General features: G+C 38.4%; 2 protein-coding genes across 4 annotated transcripts in view; both read left to right on the top strand.

Moving 5' to 3' along the window:
- Positions 1–21,033, top strand: part of FAM162A (family with sequence similarity 162 member A) — a 569,879-nt gene that overhangs the window by 82,792 nt on the left and 466,054 nt on the right. The window lies entirely within an intron of this gene.
- Positions 1–21,033, top strand: part of SLC15A2 (solute carrier family 15 member 2) — a 52,642-nt gene that overhangs the window by 28,604 nt on the left and 3,005 nt on the right. For 2 of the 3 annotated variants that reach the window (XM_050781836.1, XM_050781837.1), the window contains 12 exons: positions 397–483; positions 662–751; positions 844–888; positions 2,322–2,354; positions 2,915–3,003; positions 5,714–5,795; positions 6,378–6,512; positions 6,942–7,106; positions 7,261–7,307; positions 8,779–8,889; positions 10,828–10,924; positions 20,491–20,637. In XM_050781836.1, coding sequence (XP_050637793.1) covers positions 397–483; positions 662–751; positions 844–888; positions 2,322–2,354; positions 2,915–3,003; positions 5,714–5,795; positions 6,378–6,512; positions 6,942–7,106; positions 7,261–7,307; positions 8,779–8,889; positions 10,828–10,924; positions 20,491–20,637 — 1,128 coding nt within the window. Of the gene's footprint in view, positions 1–396; positions 484–661; positions 752–843; positions 889–2,321; positions 2,355–2,914; positions 3,004–5,713; positions 5,796–6,377; positions 6,513–6,941; positions 7,107–7,260; positions 7,308–8,778; positions 8,890–9,396; positions 9,481–10,827; positions 10,925–20,490; positions 20,638–21,033 lie in introns of those variants that run through there. The other variant, XM_050781838.1, reaches the window with a different exon arrangement.

Raw genomic sequence — 21,033 nt, 5'->3', positions numbered from 1 at the left:
TCCATGTTTTTTAACAAGCTGAGATTAACCAGTCTTCTTCTTATGGCTCTACTTAACCATTAAGTTTAAAAAAGGTAATCATCTTTTTAAATTGGCAAAAGTCTTCTGAAATGTAATTATGTATAGACAGATAACTTTTTTCTTTTTTGTTGTTATTTTTTGTTTTGAATGGCAAGTTCTTTCTTAAAGTGATAGATAAAATTATATCAGAAATATTCTGAAATTCAGTGCCTATAAAATTATATCAGAAATATTCTGAAATTCAGTGCCTGATTAGGTCAAAGAGTTGGAATAAGTCACGAAAAGTATGGTGTTTGAAGGAAGGTATAATAAGTTGGAAAAGGCAGAGGATGTTTTTCTGTTTGTCTCTCCCATGATGTCTATGCTCTGCCCTAGTTTGCTATTTCCAATCGTTTCAAGAACCGTTCTGGAGACATTCCAAAGCGACAGCACTGGCTAGACTGGGCAGCTGAGAAATATCCAGTAAGTTGGAAATGCAGAAACATCTTATGGCTTGATACAGTCTTTCCTAATGTTCAGAATGATTCTATCCTACTGCATTCAACCTCCTCTCTACTGTTTTTTGGACACTTCTACTTTAAGCAAGAAAGCCACGTACAGAACTTCTTGCATTTCTGCCTATTCTTCCTCGTTTTTGCAGAAGCAACTCATTATGGATGTGAAGGCACTGACCAGGGTACTATTCCTTTATATCCCATTGCCCATGTTCTGGGCTCTTTTGGATCAGCAGGTAAGAATAGTTCTTTTGGACATTACCCCTCCTTACAGCCACTTCCCTCTCACAGGAAAGGGATTTCTCATAATAGGATCTGTTTTTCCTAGGGTTCACGATGGACTTTGCAAGCCATCAGGATGAATGGGAATTTGGTGAGTAGAAGAGATTTTCCAGAGAAGTCTATTATTTTCTTCAACATCCATATTGGGGAAAAATTAATTTCTTTGTGGTTTTGCCTGAAAACTAATAAGATTTTCAGAGAAGTGCTTTTAGCCTGAAGGTACTGTGTAGGCAAAGATAAAGAAAGCTAGTTTAGAAATAAAAACCAGAATCTCCTCTTTAGAAATCAAAACCAGAATCTTCTCTTTAGAAATCAGGAACATAAAGATGAGAAAGTTTCAATGTATAGAAGGAAGTATTGAGAGGCTAGCAAATGAAGTCATACATACCTGGGATAGCGATTTTCTTCTGTCTAAGCCTATCGCAGGGCACAGCAGGGACAGGTTTGAGTGGCGCTACTACACAATTAGTCTATCTCTTCAACAAGGATCACAGGCCAGGCGCGGTGGCTCAAGCCTGTAATCCTAGCACTTTGGGAGGCCGAGATGGGCGGATCACGAGGTCAGGAGATCGAGACCAGCCTGGCTAACACAGTGAAACCCCGTCTCTACTAAAAACAATACAAAAAACTAGCTGGGCGAGGTGGCGGGCGCCTGTAGTCCCAGCTACTCGGGAGGCTGAGGCAGGAGAATGTCATAAACCCAGGAGGCGGAGCTTGCAGTGAGCTGAGATCTGGCCACTGCACTCCAGCCTGGGCAACAGAGTGAGACTCCGTCTCAAACAAAACAAAACAAAACAAAAAAACAAGGATCACAGCAGAGGACCTGTAGGAAATGGAATATTTTGTATATATGGATATGGAAAGAATGGGAAGGTTATACATATTATTTTCTCTTTTTCCAAACTCCATTCTTTAGCCCACTCAAATAAGGTACCACCTCTGCTCCCAATTGTTCTTTTCCCAGATTAGTATATTATTTTTCTATCTTCTCAGTTTTCAAAAGGACAGAGTAGAATGATACCAGGGTCTTATTAGTCAGTCTATTTGGAGCCTGCAAAATATAATTTTACCTTTTCCCTTCCTCTGGTTGTCTCTTATTTACCATGGTGGTTTTCTTGTTGGCCCTCTGGAGAACAACTTCGGAAACACTATATGTCAGGGAGAGTCTTCACCCTAACCATGATGTCTTGTCCTTCATATTATTGCAACCTAAAACTACAGTTGCTGAGATCAATAAAAATGCACTGACTCTATTTCCTTTCAAGTTAAGGAAAGCATAATACATAGAAAAGAATTTCTCCCTTAGGCCCATCTGCCTGGCAAACATAGCCAGAAGCTTTCCCAAGTCTGTTCCCATCCCCCAAATAATCTTAACAGCAAAATAGTGGCCCTGAACCAAAGACCTGAATGAATTTTCTCTCATATGCTTCTCACTTGCTAACTAGCAAAATTATTGATCTAGGCCAACAATTTTTTTTCTTGTCTTCAGATATCATCTAAATATAATTTGTTATAATGTTTCAGGGTTTTTTTGTGCTTCAGCCGGACCAGATGCAGGTATGGGACTCTTCTATAGCCATGGGGACTTATTTGTTTCCTTATCTATGCCTCCACCTGCAGTATTAGGATTAACAACCATAATTTGATGCTTTTCTCTTTGTACACTGATAAGGGCCAAGCTTTGACATGAAAACATTCTCTTTAAGCCCCACACTTCTCCTTCAATCCCCTGTTAAGTACTTAATTTGCCACAGGTAAAGTATAAGCATTGGATTTTTTTCCATGTCAAGATAGTATAATGAAAATGTTATAAAAGAAATTGTAAGGCTTGTTTTGTGAGCAATGAAGTCATGAGAGGAAAGAGCTCACAATAAGGCTGGCAGAAAGACAGGCTCAGAGTGAAACTTGTCCCTTGGGATATTTGAAAGCTAAAATGCTATGCAAGGGAAATAGGGTCGTGCGTGTAAATGGACTGAGGAACGTGGAATCATTCTGTACTTACAATGACAAAAGTGTGTGTTGATGTGAGACAGAGTGTACACAAGCAAATGAGTGCAGTACTCACACTCATGAAAGGAGAACATTTGTAGCTAATCCTTTTTATTATGGTGTTACAGGTTCTAAATCCCCTTCTGGTTCTTATCTTCATCCCATTGTTTGACTTTGTCATTTATCGTCTGGTCTCCAAGTGTGGAATTAACTTCTCGTAAGTGTTCACTGTGCCTGTATGGATTACTCTAAATTGACTCAATCTTTCCCCAGTTTGATAAATATTCAATGTCAGTATTTTTCTTAGTGATGATTGGTTTTGGTTTATCATCTATCTGCTTCTATTTTTCCATGTTGGACTAACTGCCTATTGACCCTGAAAAATGGGAATTAGATCTAATTAATGAGAGTCAAAGCCATTACTGTGGATTTAACTGTGTGATATTGAAGGGGCAGGTCTAGGTTTCATGCCAAACCAAAAATATGTGAAATTTAGCTCCTAAATCAACTTTCTTCTTTGTTCTTGAATGTTGTCTCTTCAAAGAAACTCAAGGCCTTTGATGACTACTAATCCCTTTAAATCTCCTGTTGTCCCTATGAAACAAATGGGGAACCTAGTGGGACTGGGAACTGAATTGTTCCCAATTACTGCCTGAAATTTTTTCTACATAGAAGGATTAGTCTTTTTTAGAGTTTCACAAAAGAAAGTTTCAAGCCTTCTTTCATTCTTGATTTAATAGCAATTTCATTTTGATGACCACTTTACCAAATGAAAATGGCCTTTTTTCATCTGTTCATTGAGCAGATGTCGGGAAGTTTAGGACCAAGTGTCATGAAAATATATATCAAGAAAAAACCATTTCCCTCAAAGAGTTTATTACTTAGTAAGGGGGCTAGAGCATATACACACACACACACACACACACACACACACACACACACATACATATATATAAAATGCAACTACTACACAGGCAAAATAAGTGTCCTAAGAAGAGCCTAAGATCAAGTGCCAAGGAGATGTAGAAAAAAAAATGTCCTTCCCCTGCCAAAGTCAACAGATTTCTGCAGAGGAAAGTGATGTAAATCATGTACAGCACCTGGCATATGGTATTTGTTCAATAAACCTTGTTGTATTGCCATTATTTTTGGTATTATGACATAGTGAATAGAAAAACCATCATAAGCAAAGATGGAGGTGAGTAAATGTGGTATATCACAGAGAAGAGCAGTTCAATGTGACTCAGGAAAAAGAATAAAGAAGAATGTATGAAGAGGAGTTCTAGAAAATACCTTGAAAAGCAATTGGTCATGGAAACGTGGATTTAAAAAAGAAAAGTAATTGGGATCAAATCAGGAAAAGTCTTTGATACAGTTTGAATATTTGTACCCACCCAAATCTCATGTTGAAATGTAATCCCCAATGTTGGATGTTGGAGGGGGTGTCTAGTGGGAGGTGGTTGGATCATGTGGATGAATTCCTCATGAATGGTTTAGGGCTATCCCGTTGGTGCTGTCCTCATGATAGTGAGTTCTCGTGATATCTGACCATTTAAAAGTGTGCAGTATCTCTCTACCCTTCATTTGCTCCTGCTTTCATCATGTGACATGCCTGTTTCGCCAGAGGGTACAAGCCATAAACATTGATGGCTTCTACATGGTGTTAAGCCTGCAGGCATACAGAGTGCAAGAATGAAGAATGCTTGGCACCCTTCACCTAGATTTCAGAGACTGTATGAGAAAGCGTGGGTGTTCACACAGAAACCTGCTGCAGGGGTGGAGCCCCCAGAGAGCACCTCTACTAGGGCAGTGTGGAGGTAAAATGTGGGGTTGGAACCCCCTACAGAGTCCCCACAAGGGCACTGCCTAGTGGACCTGTGAGAAGGGGGCCACCATCCTCCAGACCCCAGAATGATAGACCCACTGGCAGCTTGCACCCTGGGCCTGGAAAACCACAGACACTCAACAATCTGTGAGTGCAGCCACAGGGGCTGAACTCTGCAAAGCCACAGGGGAGGAGCTATCCAAGGCCTTGGGAGCCCACCTCTTGTACCGGTGTGCCCTGAATGTGGGACGTGGAGTCAAAGGAGATTATTCTGGAACTTTAAGATTTAATAACTGCCTTGCTGGGTTCAGACTTGCCTGGGGCCTGTAGCCCCTTTGTTTTGGCCACTTTCTCCCTTTTAGGATGGAAATGTTTACCCAGTGCCTATACCACCATTTTATTTGGGGAGTAAATAAGTTGATTTTACAGGCTCGTAGGTGGAAGGGACTTGCCTTATTTCAAATGAGACTTTGGACTTGGGACTTTTGATTGAGTTTGCGCTGGAATGAGTTAAAACTTTGGGGGAAAATTGGGAAGGCATAATTGTATTTTGCAATGTGAGAAGGACATGAGATTTTAGGGGTCTAGAGATGGAATGATATAGTTTGGATATTTGTCCCTGCCAAAATCTCATGTTGAAATGTAATTCCCAATGATAAAGGTGGGGCCTGGTGGGACATGATTGGATCATGGGAGTGAATTCTCATGAAGGGTTTAGCACCATTCCGTGGTGCTATCCTCATGATAGTGAATGAGTTCTCACAAGATCTGGTAATTTAAAAGTGTGTGGCACCTCCCACCTCCTCGCTTGCTTCTGCTTTCACCATGTGACATGCCTATTCCACCTTTGGCTTCTCCCATGATTGAAAGCTCCTTGAGGCTTCACCAGAAGCTGGGAAGATGCCAACACTCTGCTTCCTGTAATGCTGCAGAACCATAAGCCAATTAAACTTCTTTTCTTTATAAATTACCCAATCTCAGGTATTTCTTTATAGAAATGCAAGAACAGCCTAATGCAGTCTTTAATAATAGGCTACAGAGTTTGGATTTCATTCTTAAGAGTCTAAAGTTTAAATGTAATTGTTTCTCCTTTCCACCACAGATCACTTAGGAAAATGGCTGTTGGTATGATCCTAGCATGCCTGGCATTTGCAGTTGCGGCAGCTGTAGAGATCAAAATAAATGTGAGTTCAGTAATTCTTAAGCTCCATGAGGGCAGGATCATATCTTTCTTATTTGCTCTTTTTGACTTGTTCGATCATGATTCCCTGGGACCTAGCACAGTACCTTTTTTATAAGAGGTGTATCATAAGTATTTGTTATAAATAAGTAGATAGAGCGGTAAAACAGCAATGCAAAATGAGGCCCACCTCCCACCTGAGTGACTTAGAATGTATTTTCAGGGAATTCTCAAACACTAATATCCAAGATGGCCATCTCCTTAGGGAATACAGGCTTATGTGATGCCTTTCTAGATACTCAAGTAAAAACCTTTTGGCAGATTGAATAGCCACTATTACGGATGAAGCCATAGCTGATTCAAAAAGCATGGAGTTTGTAAGCTGGCATTGGTACTTGCTACATTGAACTGATGTTTCCCTCTCCAAACTGCCTTTAGAGTTTTCTAAGCCAAATATTTTTCAAAGGGAGAAAACTATATCTACTTGGCTAGTGGACTAGGCTGTCAGAAACAACTGAGATATGTGTTGTCATTGTATGTGAAGGATTATTTGTTGGTGATTCTGACATGTATTCTTTGTTCTAAGGAAATGACCCCAGCCCAGCCAGGTCCCCAGGAGGTTTTCCTACAAGTCTTGAATCTGGCAGATGATGAAGTGAAAGTGACAGTGGTAGGAAATGAAAACGATTCTCTGTTGATAGAGTCCATCAAATCCTTTCAGGTGAGGTGTGTACCTGAATGAATTAGAAACTCTGTATGCTATATTGATCTTGATTTTTTCTTAACATTAATTGTATCATAAGCATCTTCCCATGTCTTTAGATAATCTTTGAGCACATGATTTTAATGGGCATATAATATTCCATTCTATAGATATACCATAGTTTATTTAGACATTTCCACATAGGTATTCAGTTTTTATTATTATACATAATCCTATAATGAACATTCTTATTCATAAATATTTATGCATACCTCTGATTATTTCTTAGGGTAGATTCCAAGAAATAAAACGACTTGGTTAAAGAAAGGAATTACTAGGTTGAAAATGTTTGATGAGGTCACCTACTCTGAGATGCTACAATATTGTAATGTCCAATATGGAGTAGAAGGTGTATGTGACCTTCAATTTATGTTCTTCATTTTACAGAAAACACCACAGTATTCCAAACTGCACCTGAAAACAAAAAGCCAGAATTTTCACTTCCACCTGAAATATCACAATTTGTCTCTCTACACTGAGCATTCTGTGCAGGAGAAGAACTGGTACAGTCTTGTCATTCGTGAAGATGGGAACAGTATCTCCAGCATGATGGTAAGTTGAGGGATTGCCTGTGTTTTAAGTTGTCATCTCAAAGTAATATGACTGTCTTATCAACGCTTAGCAAGGATCTGCCTGATGATCAAATTTTCTGAGTATAGGTCTTATTTCATCAGCTGTTACTGATTTTTACTTTCCTCTGTTGTAGGTAAAGGATACAGAAAGCAAAACAACCAATGGGATGACAACCGTGAGGTTTGAATGTCAAAGAGATTCCAAGCCACTCTGTTTTCTTGAATCTTGGATCTCTTCTAATCTTTGGGGCTTCATTCTACTTGTTCTGAACAGGAATTCCCTCTCCTAGAGTGCCAGGGGCACTGGTGTCAAAAGGCATTTTCTAGGACAATGAGAAGCAGATAGGCTTCTTTTCTCATGTGGGATTCAAAGATGACCCTATCTGTGTATGCCCCCTGTACTCTGGGGCATAAATTCTTTCTGCTGAATATCTGTTTATCTTGCTTTCAGGAAAATAACTGAGTACTTTTCTCTTTGTGATTGTCAGAGAGAAATTTGGAAGTGAGAAAATAATCCTCCCTTCCTTTTTGATAGTTGAATATATATCTCTTAAAGTATAGTTTTTATTATAAGCCTAAAGAGGCATCATGGTATAGTACACATTTGGAGTCAAAAGACTTAGTTTTGAATCCAGATAAGGCTGAAGGGTGTTGTCAAAGGGTGAGGGACAGTTACAGAGATGGAGTACCCAAGAGGACATGTGTTCTCTGTGGCCGGTATTAGACATGAAATGGACAGATACACAGATCTATGGCCACCAAAGTCAAGTGGTTGCTGTTGAGAATAGCATTTTACAGGAGAACTTTTAGTGAAAAGTCTGGATTTCACTGAAGGGTAGGACAGTCATAATAACTTGCTTTTGAATATGCTTCAAAAAAAGTAAACAGCTCAAAATAAGACAAATGGACCTCCAGAGGGGCATTTTCTAGGTCAGTGTAGAATGATCTAAAGTCTAGGAATCAACATTCAGGACTCTAGAGGGAACTGTCCTTCTTATTCCTGGGGTCAGAGACCAAATCAAAAGCTATCAAAACAGAAATGTACCAAAAACCCATCCTGAGAGGACAATCTAGGTGCCAGGTTCAGAAAAACAGAAAGATGGTTCTGGAAGGGTCCAAAGTTTCTGCAGACTCCAAAACAATTATAGCAACCTACTCTGGGCTAGAAGTCTGAGTTTTGCATAAGTCACATTGGGCTTAATTTATAAGAAGTTAAGATATGAGTTTTATGTAAATACTATCATTTCTTTATGCATAATTATCTTATTTTTCTTAGTAAAGTCTCAGTTGATACATTCCACCATTATAAGGGAAATAAATTAGATAGACCTAAGTTGGATTAGTGAGGAAACTCAGATTGCCATGAATGATCATGATAGTGTCCATCTAGCTAGAGGTCTGGTGAGGATGTGAGAGATAAAAGTACAAGAAAAAGAAAGTTAGGGACAGCTAAGACTATGGATTACTTTTTACATATGGGATCATTCATTTGTCTAGTTAACAATATACATTATGTACCTTTTATGTGCCAGCCACTATTCTAGGCACTTAGGCACTGGGGATATAGTTATACCCAAAACATAAAAGGTCCCTACCCTCTTTAATCAGGTGTTCCTGTTTGTTTGATATGTAAATAATATCTCTGCCCTCAGGTTTGTTAACACTTTGCATAAAGGTGTCAACATCTCCCTGAGTAAAGATACCTCTCTCAATGTTGGTGAAGACTATGGTGTGTCTGCGTATAGAACAGTGCAAAGAGGAGAGTAAGTGCATTGCCCCTGTGGACATTTTACTTTCGTCAATAATTGTTTTTTGAGTGCTATCTTTGTATATAGGTGGGGAATTTAGGTGCATGTGGGCTAATTTTGTTTTTGTTTTTGTTTTTTGGTTTTTTTTTTTTTGAGACGGAGTCTCACTCTGTCGCTTAGGCTGGGATGCAGTGGCGCAATCTCCACTTATTGCAAGCTCCGCCTCCCGGGTTCATGCCATTCTCCTGCCTCAGCCTCCCGTGTAGCTGGGACTACAGGCGCCCACCATCGCGTCCGGCTAATTTTTGTATTTTTAGTAGAGATGGGGTTTCACCGTGTTAGCCAGAATGGTCTCGATCTCCTGACCTCGTGATCCGCCCGTCTCGGCCTCCCAAAGTGCTGGGATTACAGGCGTGAGCCATCACGCCTGGCCTGCATGTGGGCTAATTTTGAGTGTAGAAGCACTCCTGATCTTTTCCAACTCTTGCTTCCTTCCCTCAGTCTCACTTTTTTTCTGCACAGATATGTTGAGATCACGATTGCTGTGAAGACCACACTATATAGTTAACACAGCCCATCTCTGTATAGTTAACACAGTCCATCTCTGTGAGTTTCTCAAAGTTTATTATTGGTTTCCATTTCTACTGAAGAATGTACTTTGGTACCTTGAATTGGCACTTCATTACTTAGAGCTTATCTTCTCAGGTTCACTGTTATAGCCTGTTCTACTAGGTCATAAGATTTGCATGAGGAAAGTTCACATGGTACTTAAGTTCACAAAAGAATATGATTTGTAACTACTTTATTTAGGTTGAATATTTTAGAAAATACCGGACAGGCAATAAAGAGCTCAAATCAGGGACAGAAGCCTGGCATGAAAATAACCCACTCCAAGAAACATTTATCTTCAAAGATAATTAGTAGCTTCACTGCTTTCCTCACCATCAGTAGAGAGATGAGATCATTTTCACCTGGAGATGTGAATGCTTTTCTTTTTTTTTTGAAAATTACCAAATTTTTATTTTTCAAAGTTTTCAAATTTGCTTTGCTTGGTCTAGCTCATGAAATAAATCAAAAGTAGCAAGACCTCCACCTCTAAAATAATGATAATAATCATGATAACCTCAAAAGGAAAAAAGAAACAAATATTTTTTAAGAAGAAAAAGTATTGTTAAATAGGATTATTGTGCACTGAGAAAACTCAGGAGACTCATTAAATCTGTGAAATAATTTTAAAATACGAAATGCAAATCAAAACCACAATGAGATACCATCTCACACCAGTTAGAATGGCAATCATTAAAAAGTCAGGAAACAACAGGTGCTGGAGAGGATGTGGAGAAATAGGAACACTTTTACACTGTTGGTGGGATTGTAAACTAGTTCAACCATTATGGAAAACAGTATGGCGATTCCTCAAGGATCTAGAACTAGATGTACCATATGACCCAGCCATCCCATTACTGGGGATATACCCAAAGGATTATAAATCATGCTGCTATAAAGACACATGCACACGTATGTTTATTGCGGCACTATTTACAATAGCAAAGACTTGGAATCAACCCAAATGTCCATCAGTGACAGACTGGATTAAGAAAATGTGGTACATATACACCATGGAATACTATGCAGCCATAAAAAAGGATGAGTTTGTATCCTTTGTAGGGACATGGATGCAGCTGGAAACCATCATTCTTAGCAAACTATCACAAGAACAGAAAACCAAACACCGCATGTTCTCACTCATAGGTGGGAACTGAACAATGAGATCACTTGGACTCGGGAAGGGGAACATCACACACCGGGGCCTATCATGGGGAGGGGGGAGGGGGGAGGGATTGCACTGGGAGTTATACCTGATGTAAATGACGAGTTGATGGGTGCTGACGAGTTGATGAATGCTTTTCTAAGCCGTGATATTTATTCTAACCTAAATTCATCCTGTTCCAGATACCCTGCAGTGCATTGTAGAACAGAAGATAAGAACTTTTCTCTGAATTTGGGTCTACTAGACTTTGGTGCAGCATATCTGTTTGTTATTACTAATGTAAGTAGCTCACAGCCACCTCCTCACCCTCTCTCCATATATATCTCCTGGGATCCTCTAGGCAGAAAACAAAAGAGAAGACTCTGTGGCAAAGCAGACACACATATTCATTTCTAGTGTAAGATGATAGGTTCTACAGTGACTTTATTTATTTTTATTTTTATTTTTTTTAGACGGAGTTTCACTCTCGTCACCCAGGCTGGCATGCAGTAGCATGATCTCGGCTCACTACAACCTCTGCCTCCTGGGTTCAAGCGATTCTCCTGCCTCAGCCTCCGGAGTAGCTGGGATTACAGGCACCCACGACCACGCCCAGCTAATTTTTGTATTTTTAGTAGAGATGGTGTTTTGCCATGTTGGCCAGGCTGGTCTCGAACTCCTGACCTCAGGTAATCCACCTGCCTCAGCCTCCCAAAGTGCTGGGATTGCAAGCATGAGTCACCACACCTGGCTCTACATGACTTTAGAAAGCCCACTGTCTCTGTAGGGGATGTTAAGAGATAACATCAACAACAAGCAAAGGGTCTTGGGGAAGGAGAGACATAATTTATCTTGAGCCATCACTGTGAGATGCCACGGCCTGCTCCAGTCTCATTATGTCTCCAAGCAAACAACAGTGATTTATGAAAAAGTATTCATGTCTTCTTGACCAGCTTCATATGCAGATCTTCTCACTCTCTGGAAATTTGATCTGCTAACATGTCACAGTCTGAAATGCTGAAACTGATAGTAATGTCAATCTCTACACAAAGTTTGGGGATCAGTTAATTGTGGTCTGTCAAAAACAGTTGTCCTAGCAGTCAGGGCAGGGTACCTCTGATTTTAATTTTGATGTCAATCTTGACTTTAATTTTGTTATTTCATTACTATTCACACTGTATTAAAGACTAAAAGATAGTGAATAAGAAAAAGAGAGAACATTTCTGGAGGTTTGATGAGAACCTGATCTAAAAAGTTCTATTTATTTTACTAATTAATTAATTTAATTAACTTGATCCCTTTGGTGTGCCATTTTTATAACAGTTTTATTGAGATATAATTCATATACCATAAAATTCACCCACTTAAAGTATCCAATGATTTTAAATATATTAGTATAGTCAATATATGTTAATAAGTATTCATTATATAGAAGGAATATATATCCAATAATATATATTCAATGGCTTTTACTATATTCACAGATTTGTGCCATTTAGGAACACTTTTTGTCACCCCTCTCAAAAATAACGTACCCATTAGCAGCCTTTCCCCATTTCCTCTTAAACCACTAGTCTACTTTGTCTATAAATTCTTCTATTCTGGACATGTCATGTAAATGGAATCATACAATATGTGCTATTTTGTGTCTGGCTTCTTTCACTTAGCATGTTTTTCAAGGCTCTTCCATGTTGTAGCATGTATCAGTGTTTCATTTCTTTTTATTGACGGGTAATATTCCATTGCATGGATATAATATATTTTATTTATTTATCAATTGATGTACATTTGAATTGTTTTTACCTTTTGACTCTTGGGAATAATGCTGTTATGAACATTCATGTACAAGTTTTTATGTGGACATATGTTTTCATTTCTTTTGGATAGGTAACTAGCAGTGGAATTGCTGGCTCACATGGTGACTCTATGTTTAACCATTTGTGGACTTTTCCAAAGTGACTGCACTGTTTACATTTCCACCAATCATGTGTATGAGTTGCAGTTTTTCTACATCTTCACCAACACTTGTTTTCTGTCTTTTTATTATAGCCACTCTAGTGTGGATGTGAAATGGCATCTCATTGTGGTTTTCATTGCCATTCCCCTGATGGCTAAAGATTTGGAGCATTTTTTCTTGTCTTTATCAGTCATTTGTGTATTTTCTTTGAAGAAGTATCTCTTCAGATCCTCTGCCTAATTTCTAATTGGGGTATTTGTATTTTTTATTAGTTGTAAGCATTCATTATATATTTTTAGATATATCTGTTATCATATATAATTTGCAAAATCTCACATTCAATAGGTTGTCTTTTAACTTTCTTGATGGTATCTGTTGAAGTAGAAAAATTTTTAATTATGATGAAGTTCAATTTATTTTTTCTTCGGTTGATTGTGTGTTTGATGCCATACCTAATCCAAAGAATCTGTGCCTATGTTTTCTTCTAAGAGTTTTAGAGTTAATTCATTTTGAGATAAATTTTGCATATGGTATAAGGTAGGGGGTCCAGTCTCATTCTTTTGTATGTGTATATCTAGTTGTCCCAGGGCAATTTCTGGAAAAGACTATTCTTCCCATATTAAATGGTCTTGACATTTGTGTCAAAATTCAATTGATCATAAATGTAAGGCCATTTTTCTGGACTCTCAATTCCATTCCATTGATCTGTATGTTTATCCTTGTGCAGTACCATACTGTCTTAATTACTGTTGCTTTATAGTAAGATTTGAATTCAAAGAGTATGAGTCTCCAGCCTTCTTCTTTTTTAAGATTGGTCTGCCCATTGTGGGTCCCATGAATTTTCATATGAATTTTAGGATCATCGTAAGATCAGAAGCCAGCTGGGATTTTGATAGGGATTTCACTGAGTCTGAAGATCATTTTAGGGAATAGTATTGCCATATTAACAATATTAAGTCTTCTGGTCAGTGAACATGAGATGTCTTTCTATTTACTTAGGTCTTCTTTAATTTTTTCAACAATTTTTTGTAGTTTATTTTATTTAGACATGAGGTCTCATTCTGTGGCCCAGGCTGGAGCACAGTGGCACCATCATAGCTCACTGTAGCCTTGAATTCCTGGGCTCAAATGACACTCCTGCCTCAGCCTCCTGAGTAGCTAGGACTACAGGCATGTACCACTGCTCCTGGTTAATTTTTTTTTTGTAGAGATTGGGGTCTTGCTATGTTGACCATGCTGATCTCAAACTCCTGGCCTCAAGCAATCCTCCTGCCTTGGCTTTCCAAAGTGCTAGGATTACAGGTGTGAGCCGTCATGCCCAGACTAAGGTTCCTTTTTAGAGACAGGGTCTTGCTATGTTGCCCAGGCTGGTCTCTAACTTCTGGCCTCAAGTGATCCTCTCTCCTCATTCTCCTGAGTAGCTGAGATTATAGGCATGAACCACTATGCACAGAACAAGTTATTTTCAGAGTATACATTTTACATTTATTTTGTTAAATTTATTCCTACTTACTTTATTCGTTTTGAAGCTGTGGTTAATGGAATCCTTTTCTTAATCTCATTTTCAAATTTTTCTTTGCAAATTACAGAAAAACAGTTGACTTTTGTATATTGATTTTGCATTGTACAATCTTGCTGAACTTATTTATTAGTGCTAATGGGTTTTTTTAGTGGATCCCTTAGGCCTTCTACATAAAAGATCATATCATCAGCAAATAGAGATAGCTTTACTTTTTCATTTTCAATCTGGATGCTTTTTATTTCTTTTCCTTGTCAGTTGCTCTGGCAGGAACCTCTAGTACAATATTGAATAGAAGTGGTGAAAGCAGAAATACTTTTAGGGGGAGAGCATTCAGTCTTTTATCGTTAAGTGTGTAACCTGTGGATTTTTCATAGATACTCTGTCAGACTGAGAAAGTTCCTTTCTATTCCTAGTTTGTTGGAGAGTTTTCTGTTTGTTTTACCATGAACAGGAGTTGAATTTTATACATCTTTTCCTGCATTTATTGAGATGGTAATGTGTTTTTGTCCCTTATTTTACTGATATAGTGTATCACAACAATTGATTTTCAGATATTAAACCAACCTAATTCTATTAACCTCCTCCTCCACCTTCTTCTCCTCCTCCTTCTTTCTTCTTCTCTTTTAGAAATAGGGTCTCACCCTGTTGCCCATGATGAAGTGCAGTGCTGCAATCATAGTTCACCGTAGCCTGAAACTCCTGGGCTCAAGTGATCCTTCTGTCTCAGCCTTTCAAGTAGCTGGGACTACAGACATGTCCTACCCTGATGAATTAATTTAAAAAAATTTTTTTTTTAAAGACAAGAGGTCTCACTATGTTGACCAAGCTGGTCTTTAACTCCTGGACTCAAGCGATTCTTCTACCTCAACCTCAATCCAAGTGCTTGGATTACAGGCATTAACCACTGCGCCTGGCTATAATTCTATTAATTTTCTAGGGCTGCTGTAACAAAGCACTACAAGCTGAGTGGCTTATGGGATAGAAATGCATTGTCTCACAATTATGGTGGCTAGAAGTCTGAGATGAAGGTATTGGTAGGATTGGTTCCTTCTGAGGGCTGTGAATAATCTGTTCCATGCTTCTGCCATGGCTTCTGGCAATTTGCTGGAAATATTTGGTATTCCTTGGTGTATAGAAGAATCATCCTAATATCTACTTTCATCTTCACATGGTGTTCTTCCTATGTATCCGACTGTGTCCAAATTTACCCCCGTTTTAATAAGGATAACTGTCATTGGATTAGACCCACCCTAATGACCTTATTTCAACGTTACTAATTACATATATAACAAACCTGTTTCCCAATAAGTTTATATTCTGAGGTACCTGATTTTAGGACTTCAACATATGAGTTTTGGGGGACATGATTCAGCCCATAATGCTTGTGTTCCTGGTGTTATTCCATTTTCTGTTTCTTCTGTCTCTCATATGCCACTCAAGATAGAGGCCATATGTATTGTTTCTGAATACCAGGATCTAATAAGCATCTACAGTAGAGGCCATAAATTGTGGGTCTGGAGGCCCAATTTCTTTCATAGTCCTGTCTTGTTTGGCCTGCACAGTATTGACAAAAATAACAAAAGAATTAATTGCCAATAAATTCAAGAGATTACAGCTAAGAAGTTGTATTACTAACATTTCTTGGGAATAAAAAAATCAGAAGATTTCCTAACAGCTATTACTGTGTCAACTGTCTGGTGCTGTAGTGGCTGTGCCCTTTAGATGGGACCTGTGCTGTCCAGTTCATCATAGGCCTCATCATTTCCTTGCAGCCTCTTTCATTTACTTAATTACCTGCCTATGAACATGTAAGTATCTGACTTTGATTTAGAAGCTCTGGCCATAGTCTCTTCTTATGCTGAGAAAACACAAACAGATGCCTAGGTATTATTTACACTGTCAACTAAAGGAAAAGAAGATTCCCTTATCTTACTATTTTAGACCCAGTGACCATTTGATTCAGAGGGTTAAGGGCATTTAGATGTCAAAGACTTTTCATCTGAAGGACTTTTGACCATGATATTTTAACTATGCTGTTTTGTCTCATGTATCTGGATATTACACCTAATTCCTGATAACAGTTTTACTTCAAGAAATATATTCATATGGTTAGGCTTTGTGTCCCCACCCAAATCTCATCTTGAATTATAATCCCCATAATCCCCACATGTCTAGGGAGAGACTTGGTGGGAGGTGATTGGATCTTGGAGGCGCTTTCCCCAATCCTGTTCTTATGATAGTGAGCGACTTCTTATGAGATATGATGGTTTTATAAGGAGCTCTTCCCCCTTTGCTCCTCACTCTTCTCTCTCCTGCCACCATATGAGAAGGTCCAAGCTTGCTTCCCCTTCACCTTCTGCCATGATTGTAGGTTTCCTGAGGCCTCCCCAGTCATGTGGAATTGTGCATCAATTAAACCTCTTTCCTTTATAAATTACCCAGCATTGGGCAGTACTTTACAGCAGTGTGAAAAAGGACTAATACATATATATAATTTTTTCTTCTGTTTTCTTTTTGAGCCCCTTCAATAAATATACATATAATTTTCAAAATGTTATTTCATTTGTAATAAAAGATATTAGTAGATATAATCTACATAAAACCAACCATAGCTAAAAACATAAATACAGTTAAAGTACTTTTACACCAAAGAAACAAAAGTTGATTGTGGAATCACATATATTTGGTAATATTAACAAAAACTTCACCCTGAAAAAAATCTCTTTTGAACCAAAATTTTACAGAAAAAATACATCTTTTTTTTTTTTATTATTATACTTTATGTTCTAGGGTACATGTGCACAATGTGCAGGTTTGTTACATATGTATACATGTGCTGTGTTGGTGTGCTGCACCCATTAACTAGTCATTTACATTAGGTATATCTCCCAATGCTATCCCTCCCCTCTTCCCCCACCTCACAACAGGCCCTGGTGTGTGATGTTCCCCTTCCTGTGTCCAAGTGATCTCGTTGTTCAATTCCCATCTATGAGTGAGAACATGTGGTGTTTGGTTTTCTGTTCTTACAATAGTTGGCTGAGAATGATGGTTTCCAGCTGCATCCATGTCCCTACAAAAGACATGAACTCATCCTTTTTATGGCTGCATAGTATTCCATGGTGTATATGTGCCACATTTTCTTAATCCAGTCTGTCATTGATGGACATTTGGGTTGGCTCTAAGTCTTTGCTATTGTGAATAGTGTTGCAGTAAACATACATGTGCATGTGTCTTTATAGCAGCATGATTTATAATCCTTTGGGTATATATGCAGTAATGGGATGGCTGGGTCAAATGGTATTTCTAGTTCTAGATCCTTGAGGAATCACCACACTGTCTTCCACAATGGTTGAACTAGTTTACAATCCCACCAACAGTGTAAAAGTGTTCCTATTTCTCCACATCCTCTCCAGCACCTATTGTTTCCTGACTTTTTAATGATTGCCATTCTAACTGGTGTGAGATAGTATTCATTGTGGTTTTGATTTGCATTTCTCTGATGGCTAGTGATGATGAGCATTTTTTCATGTGTCTATTGGCTGCAGAAATGTCTTCTTTTGAGAAGTGTCTGTTCATATCCTTTGCCCACTGTTTGATGGAGTTGTTTGCTTTTTTCTTGTAAATTTGTTTGAGTTCTTTGTAGGTTCTGGATATTAGCCCTTTGTCAGATGAGTAGATTGCAAAAATATTCTCCCATTCTGTAGGTTGCCTGTTCACTCTGATGGTAGTTTCTTTTGCTGTGCAGAAGCTCTTTAGTTTAATTAGATCCCATTTGTCAATTTTGGCTTTTGTTGCCATTGCTTTTGGTGTTTTAGACATGAAGCCCTATTGCTTTTGGTGTTTTAGACATGAAGCCCTTGCCCACACCTATGTTCTGAATGATATTGCCTAGGTTTTCTTCTAGGGTTTTTATGGTTTTAGGTCTAACATTTTAGTCTCTCATCCATCTTGAATTAATTTTTGTATAAGGAGTAGGAAAGGATCCAGTTTCCGCTTTCTACTTATGGCTAGCCAGTTTTCCCAGCACCATGTATTAAATAGGGAATCCTTTCCCTATTGCTTGTTTTTGTCAGATTTGTCAAAGATCAGATGGTTGTAGATGTGTGGTATTATTACTGAGGGCTCTGTTCTTTTCCATTTGTCTATATCACTGTTTTGGTACCAGTATCATGCTGTTTTGGTTACTGTAGCTTTGTAATATAGTTTGAAGTCAGTTAGTGTGATACCTCCAGCTTTGTTCTTTTGACTTAGGATTGTCTTGGCAATGCAGGCTCTTTTTTGGTTCCATATGAACTTTAAACTAGTTTTTTCCAATTCTGTGAAGAATTGGTAGCTTAATGGGGATGCCATTGAATCTATAAATTACCTTGGGCAGTATGGCCATTTTCACGATATTGATTCTTCCTATCCATGAGCATGGAATGTTCTTCCATTTGTTTGCATCCTCTTTTATTTCACTGAGCAGTGGTTTGTAGTTCTCCTTGAAGAGGTCCTTCACACCCCTTGTAAGTTGGATTCCTAGGGATTTTATTCTCTTTGAAGCAATTGTGAATGGGAGTTCATTCATGATTTGGCTCTCTGTTTGTCTATTATTGGTGTGTAAGAATGCCTGTGAGTTTTGCACATTGATTTTGTATCCTGAGACTTTGCTGAAGTTGCTTATCGGCTAGAGGAGATTTTGGACTGAGATGATGGGGTTTTCTAAATATACAATCATGTCATCTACAAACAGGGACAATCTGACTTCTTCTTTTCCTAACTGAATACCCTTTATTTATTTATTTCAGGCCTGATTGCCCTGGCCAGAACTTCCAACACTATGTTGAATAGGAGTGGTGAGAGAGGGCATCCCTGTCTTGTGCCAGTTTTTAAGGGGAATGCTTCCAGTTTTTGCCCATTCAGTATGATATTGACTGTGGGTTTGTCATAAATAGCTCTTAGTATTTTGAGATACGTTCCATCAATACAGAATTTATTGAGAATTTTTAGCATGAAGGGCTGTTGAATTTTGTCAAAAGCCTTTTCTACATCTATTGAGATAATCATGTGGTTTTTGTCTTTGGTTCTGTCTATATGCTGGATTACGTTTATTGATATGCATATGTTGAACCAGCCTTGCACCTCAGGGATGAAGCCCACTTGATCATGGTGGATAAGCTTTTTGATATACTGCTGGATTCGGTTTGCCTGTATTTTACTGAGGATTTTTGCATCGATGTTCATCAGGGATATTGATCTAAAATTCTCTTTTTTTGTTGAGTCTCTGCCAGGCTTTGGTATCAGGATGATGTTGACCTCATAAAATGAGTTACGGAGGATTCCCTCTTTTTCTATTGATTGGAGTCATTTCAGAAGGAATGGTACCAGCTCCTCCTTGTACCTCTGGTAGAATTCAACTGTGAATCCGTCTGGTCCTGGACTTTTTTTGGTTGGTAGGCTAGCAGGCTCTGAAATTGAGAAAAAATACATCTTTTTGACAAAATTTGAATGTGTAAATTTTGAGTTAAAAAATAATGGCTTGGGCCAGGCACTGTGGCTCATGCCTGTAACCCCAGCACTTTGGGAGGCCAAAGAAGGTGGGTTGCTTGAAGCCAGGAGCTCGAGACTAGCTTGGTCAACATAATGACACTCCATCTCTACAAAAAAAATTCAACATTTTAAGTTAGCTAGGTATGGTGGCACATACCTGTAGTCCCAGCTACTTGGGAGACTGAGGCAGAAGGATTGCTTGAGCCCAGGAGTTTGAGGCTACAGTGAGCTGTGATTGTGCTGCTGCACTTCAACCTGGGTGACAGAGCAAGATCCTGTCTCAAAAAAGAAAAAAGCCAATGAAGATAAATCAAAATAGTAGGTGGCATTTGATACGGATTTTTAAAAATTGACCAGTAAAACTTCAATGTGTCATCAAGAGAGTAATTCATCCTAATAAAAGTAATTTCAGTAAATTAAAAATCAAAATAGCAAATGTTAAAAGCACTTTAATTGTACTTACATAGAAAGTGGAATAAGAAATTAAGCTTTTCTCAAGAAAATGCTTTCTGAAAACTTACTTTGTTTGTATAATTCAGATGCCATTTTAGGTTTAAAGTTTTGTCCAGGATCAAAATGCCTGATAGGGCAAAATGATGGAAATCCAAACTGCAATATCAAAATATTCTCTCATTTAAAGTCTCTGTCAATAATGATATCTGATTGAATCTAGGCAAGTGAGTATAATATTACCAAAAGAAGTTTTGAAAAGCTGGAATTGTGTAAAAATGCTCAATTTCCTGAAAGTGGCAGAATAATGAAAATACACAAAGGATGGATATAAGATTGTAGAATGCTGTGGTTAGGAATATTTACTTGAGACTACTGACAAGTCCATTTTCTCTTTCTCTCACTAAGAACACCAATCAGGGTCTTCAGGCCTGGAAGACTGAAGACATTCCAGCCAACAAAATGTCCATTGCATGGCAGCTACCACAATATGCCCTGGTTACAGCTGGGGAGGTCATGTTCTCTGTCACAGGTCTTGAGTTTTCTTATTCTCAGGTAAGTTTTTGCAAATGGAAGGTAGAAATTGAGACATTGATTGAAGGATGGTGAATTTTAATTCTAGCACTGACTTAAATAGGTATGTTATCTCTTTTGGCCTTGGGTACCTTATTTATGACCCTGAACATATATGACCTGAACATCTTGACTCTCCAGATCATGACAGTGCAGCATGGGAGTCTATGATTTTGGGGTTCTAGGAAAGAGATTAAAGATTAAAATGAAGAGCTGCAGAGTCAGACTCCCCATGTTCGAATTTTGACTGCATGACCTATTGTGTAACCTTGAGCAAGTAAATTACTATCTCTTCTCTGTAATGCTTTTTTTTTTTTTTTTTTTTTTTTTTTTTTCTGAGATGGAGTCTCGCTCTGTCACCCAGGCTGGAGTGCAGTG

The sequence above is a fragment of the Macaca thibetana genome, chromosome 2 (genome assembly GCF_024542745.1).
Source record: "Macaca thibetana thibetana isolate TM-01 chromosome 2, ASM2454274v1, whole genome shotgun sequence".
NCBI classification, from domain to species: Eukaryota; Metazoa; Chordata; class Mammalia; order Primates; family Cercopithecidae; genus Macaca; species Macaca thibetana.
Note: the sequence above shows the minus strand (reverse complement) of the source record. Positions and strands in the feature narration are given on the sequence as shown.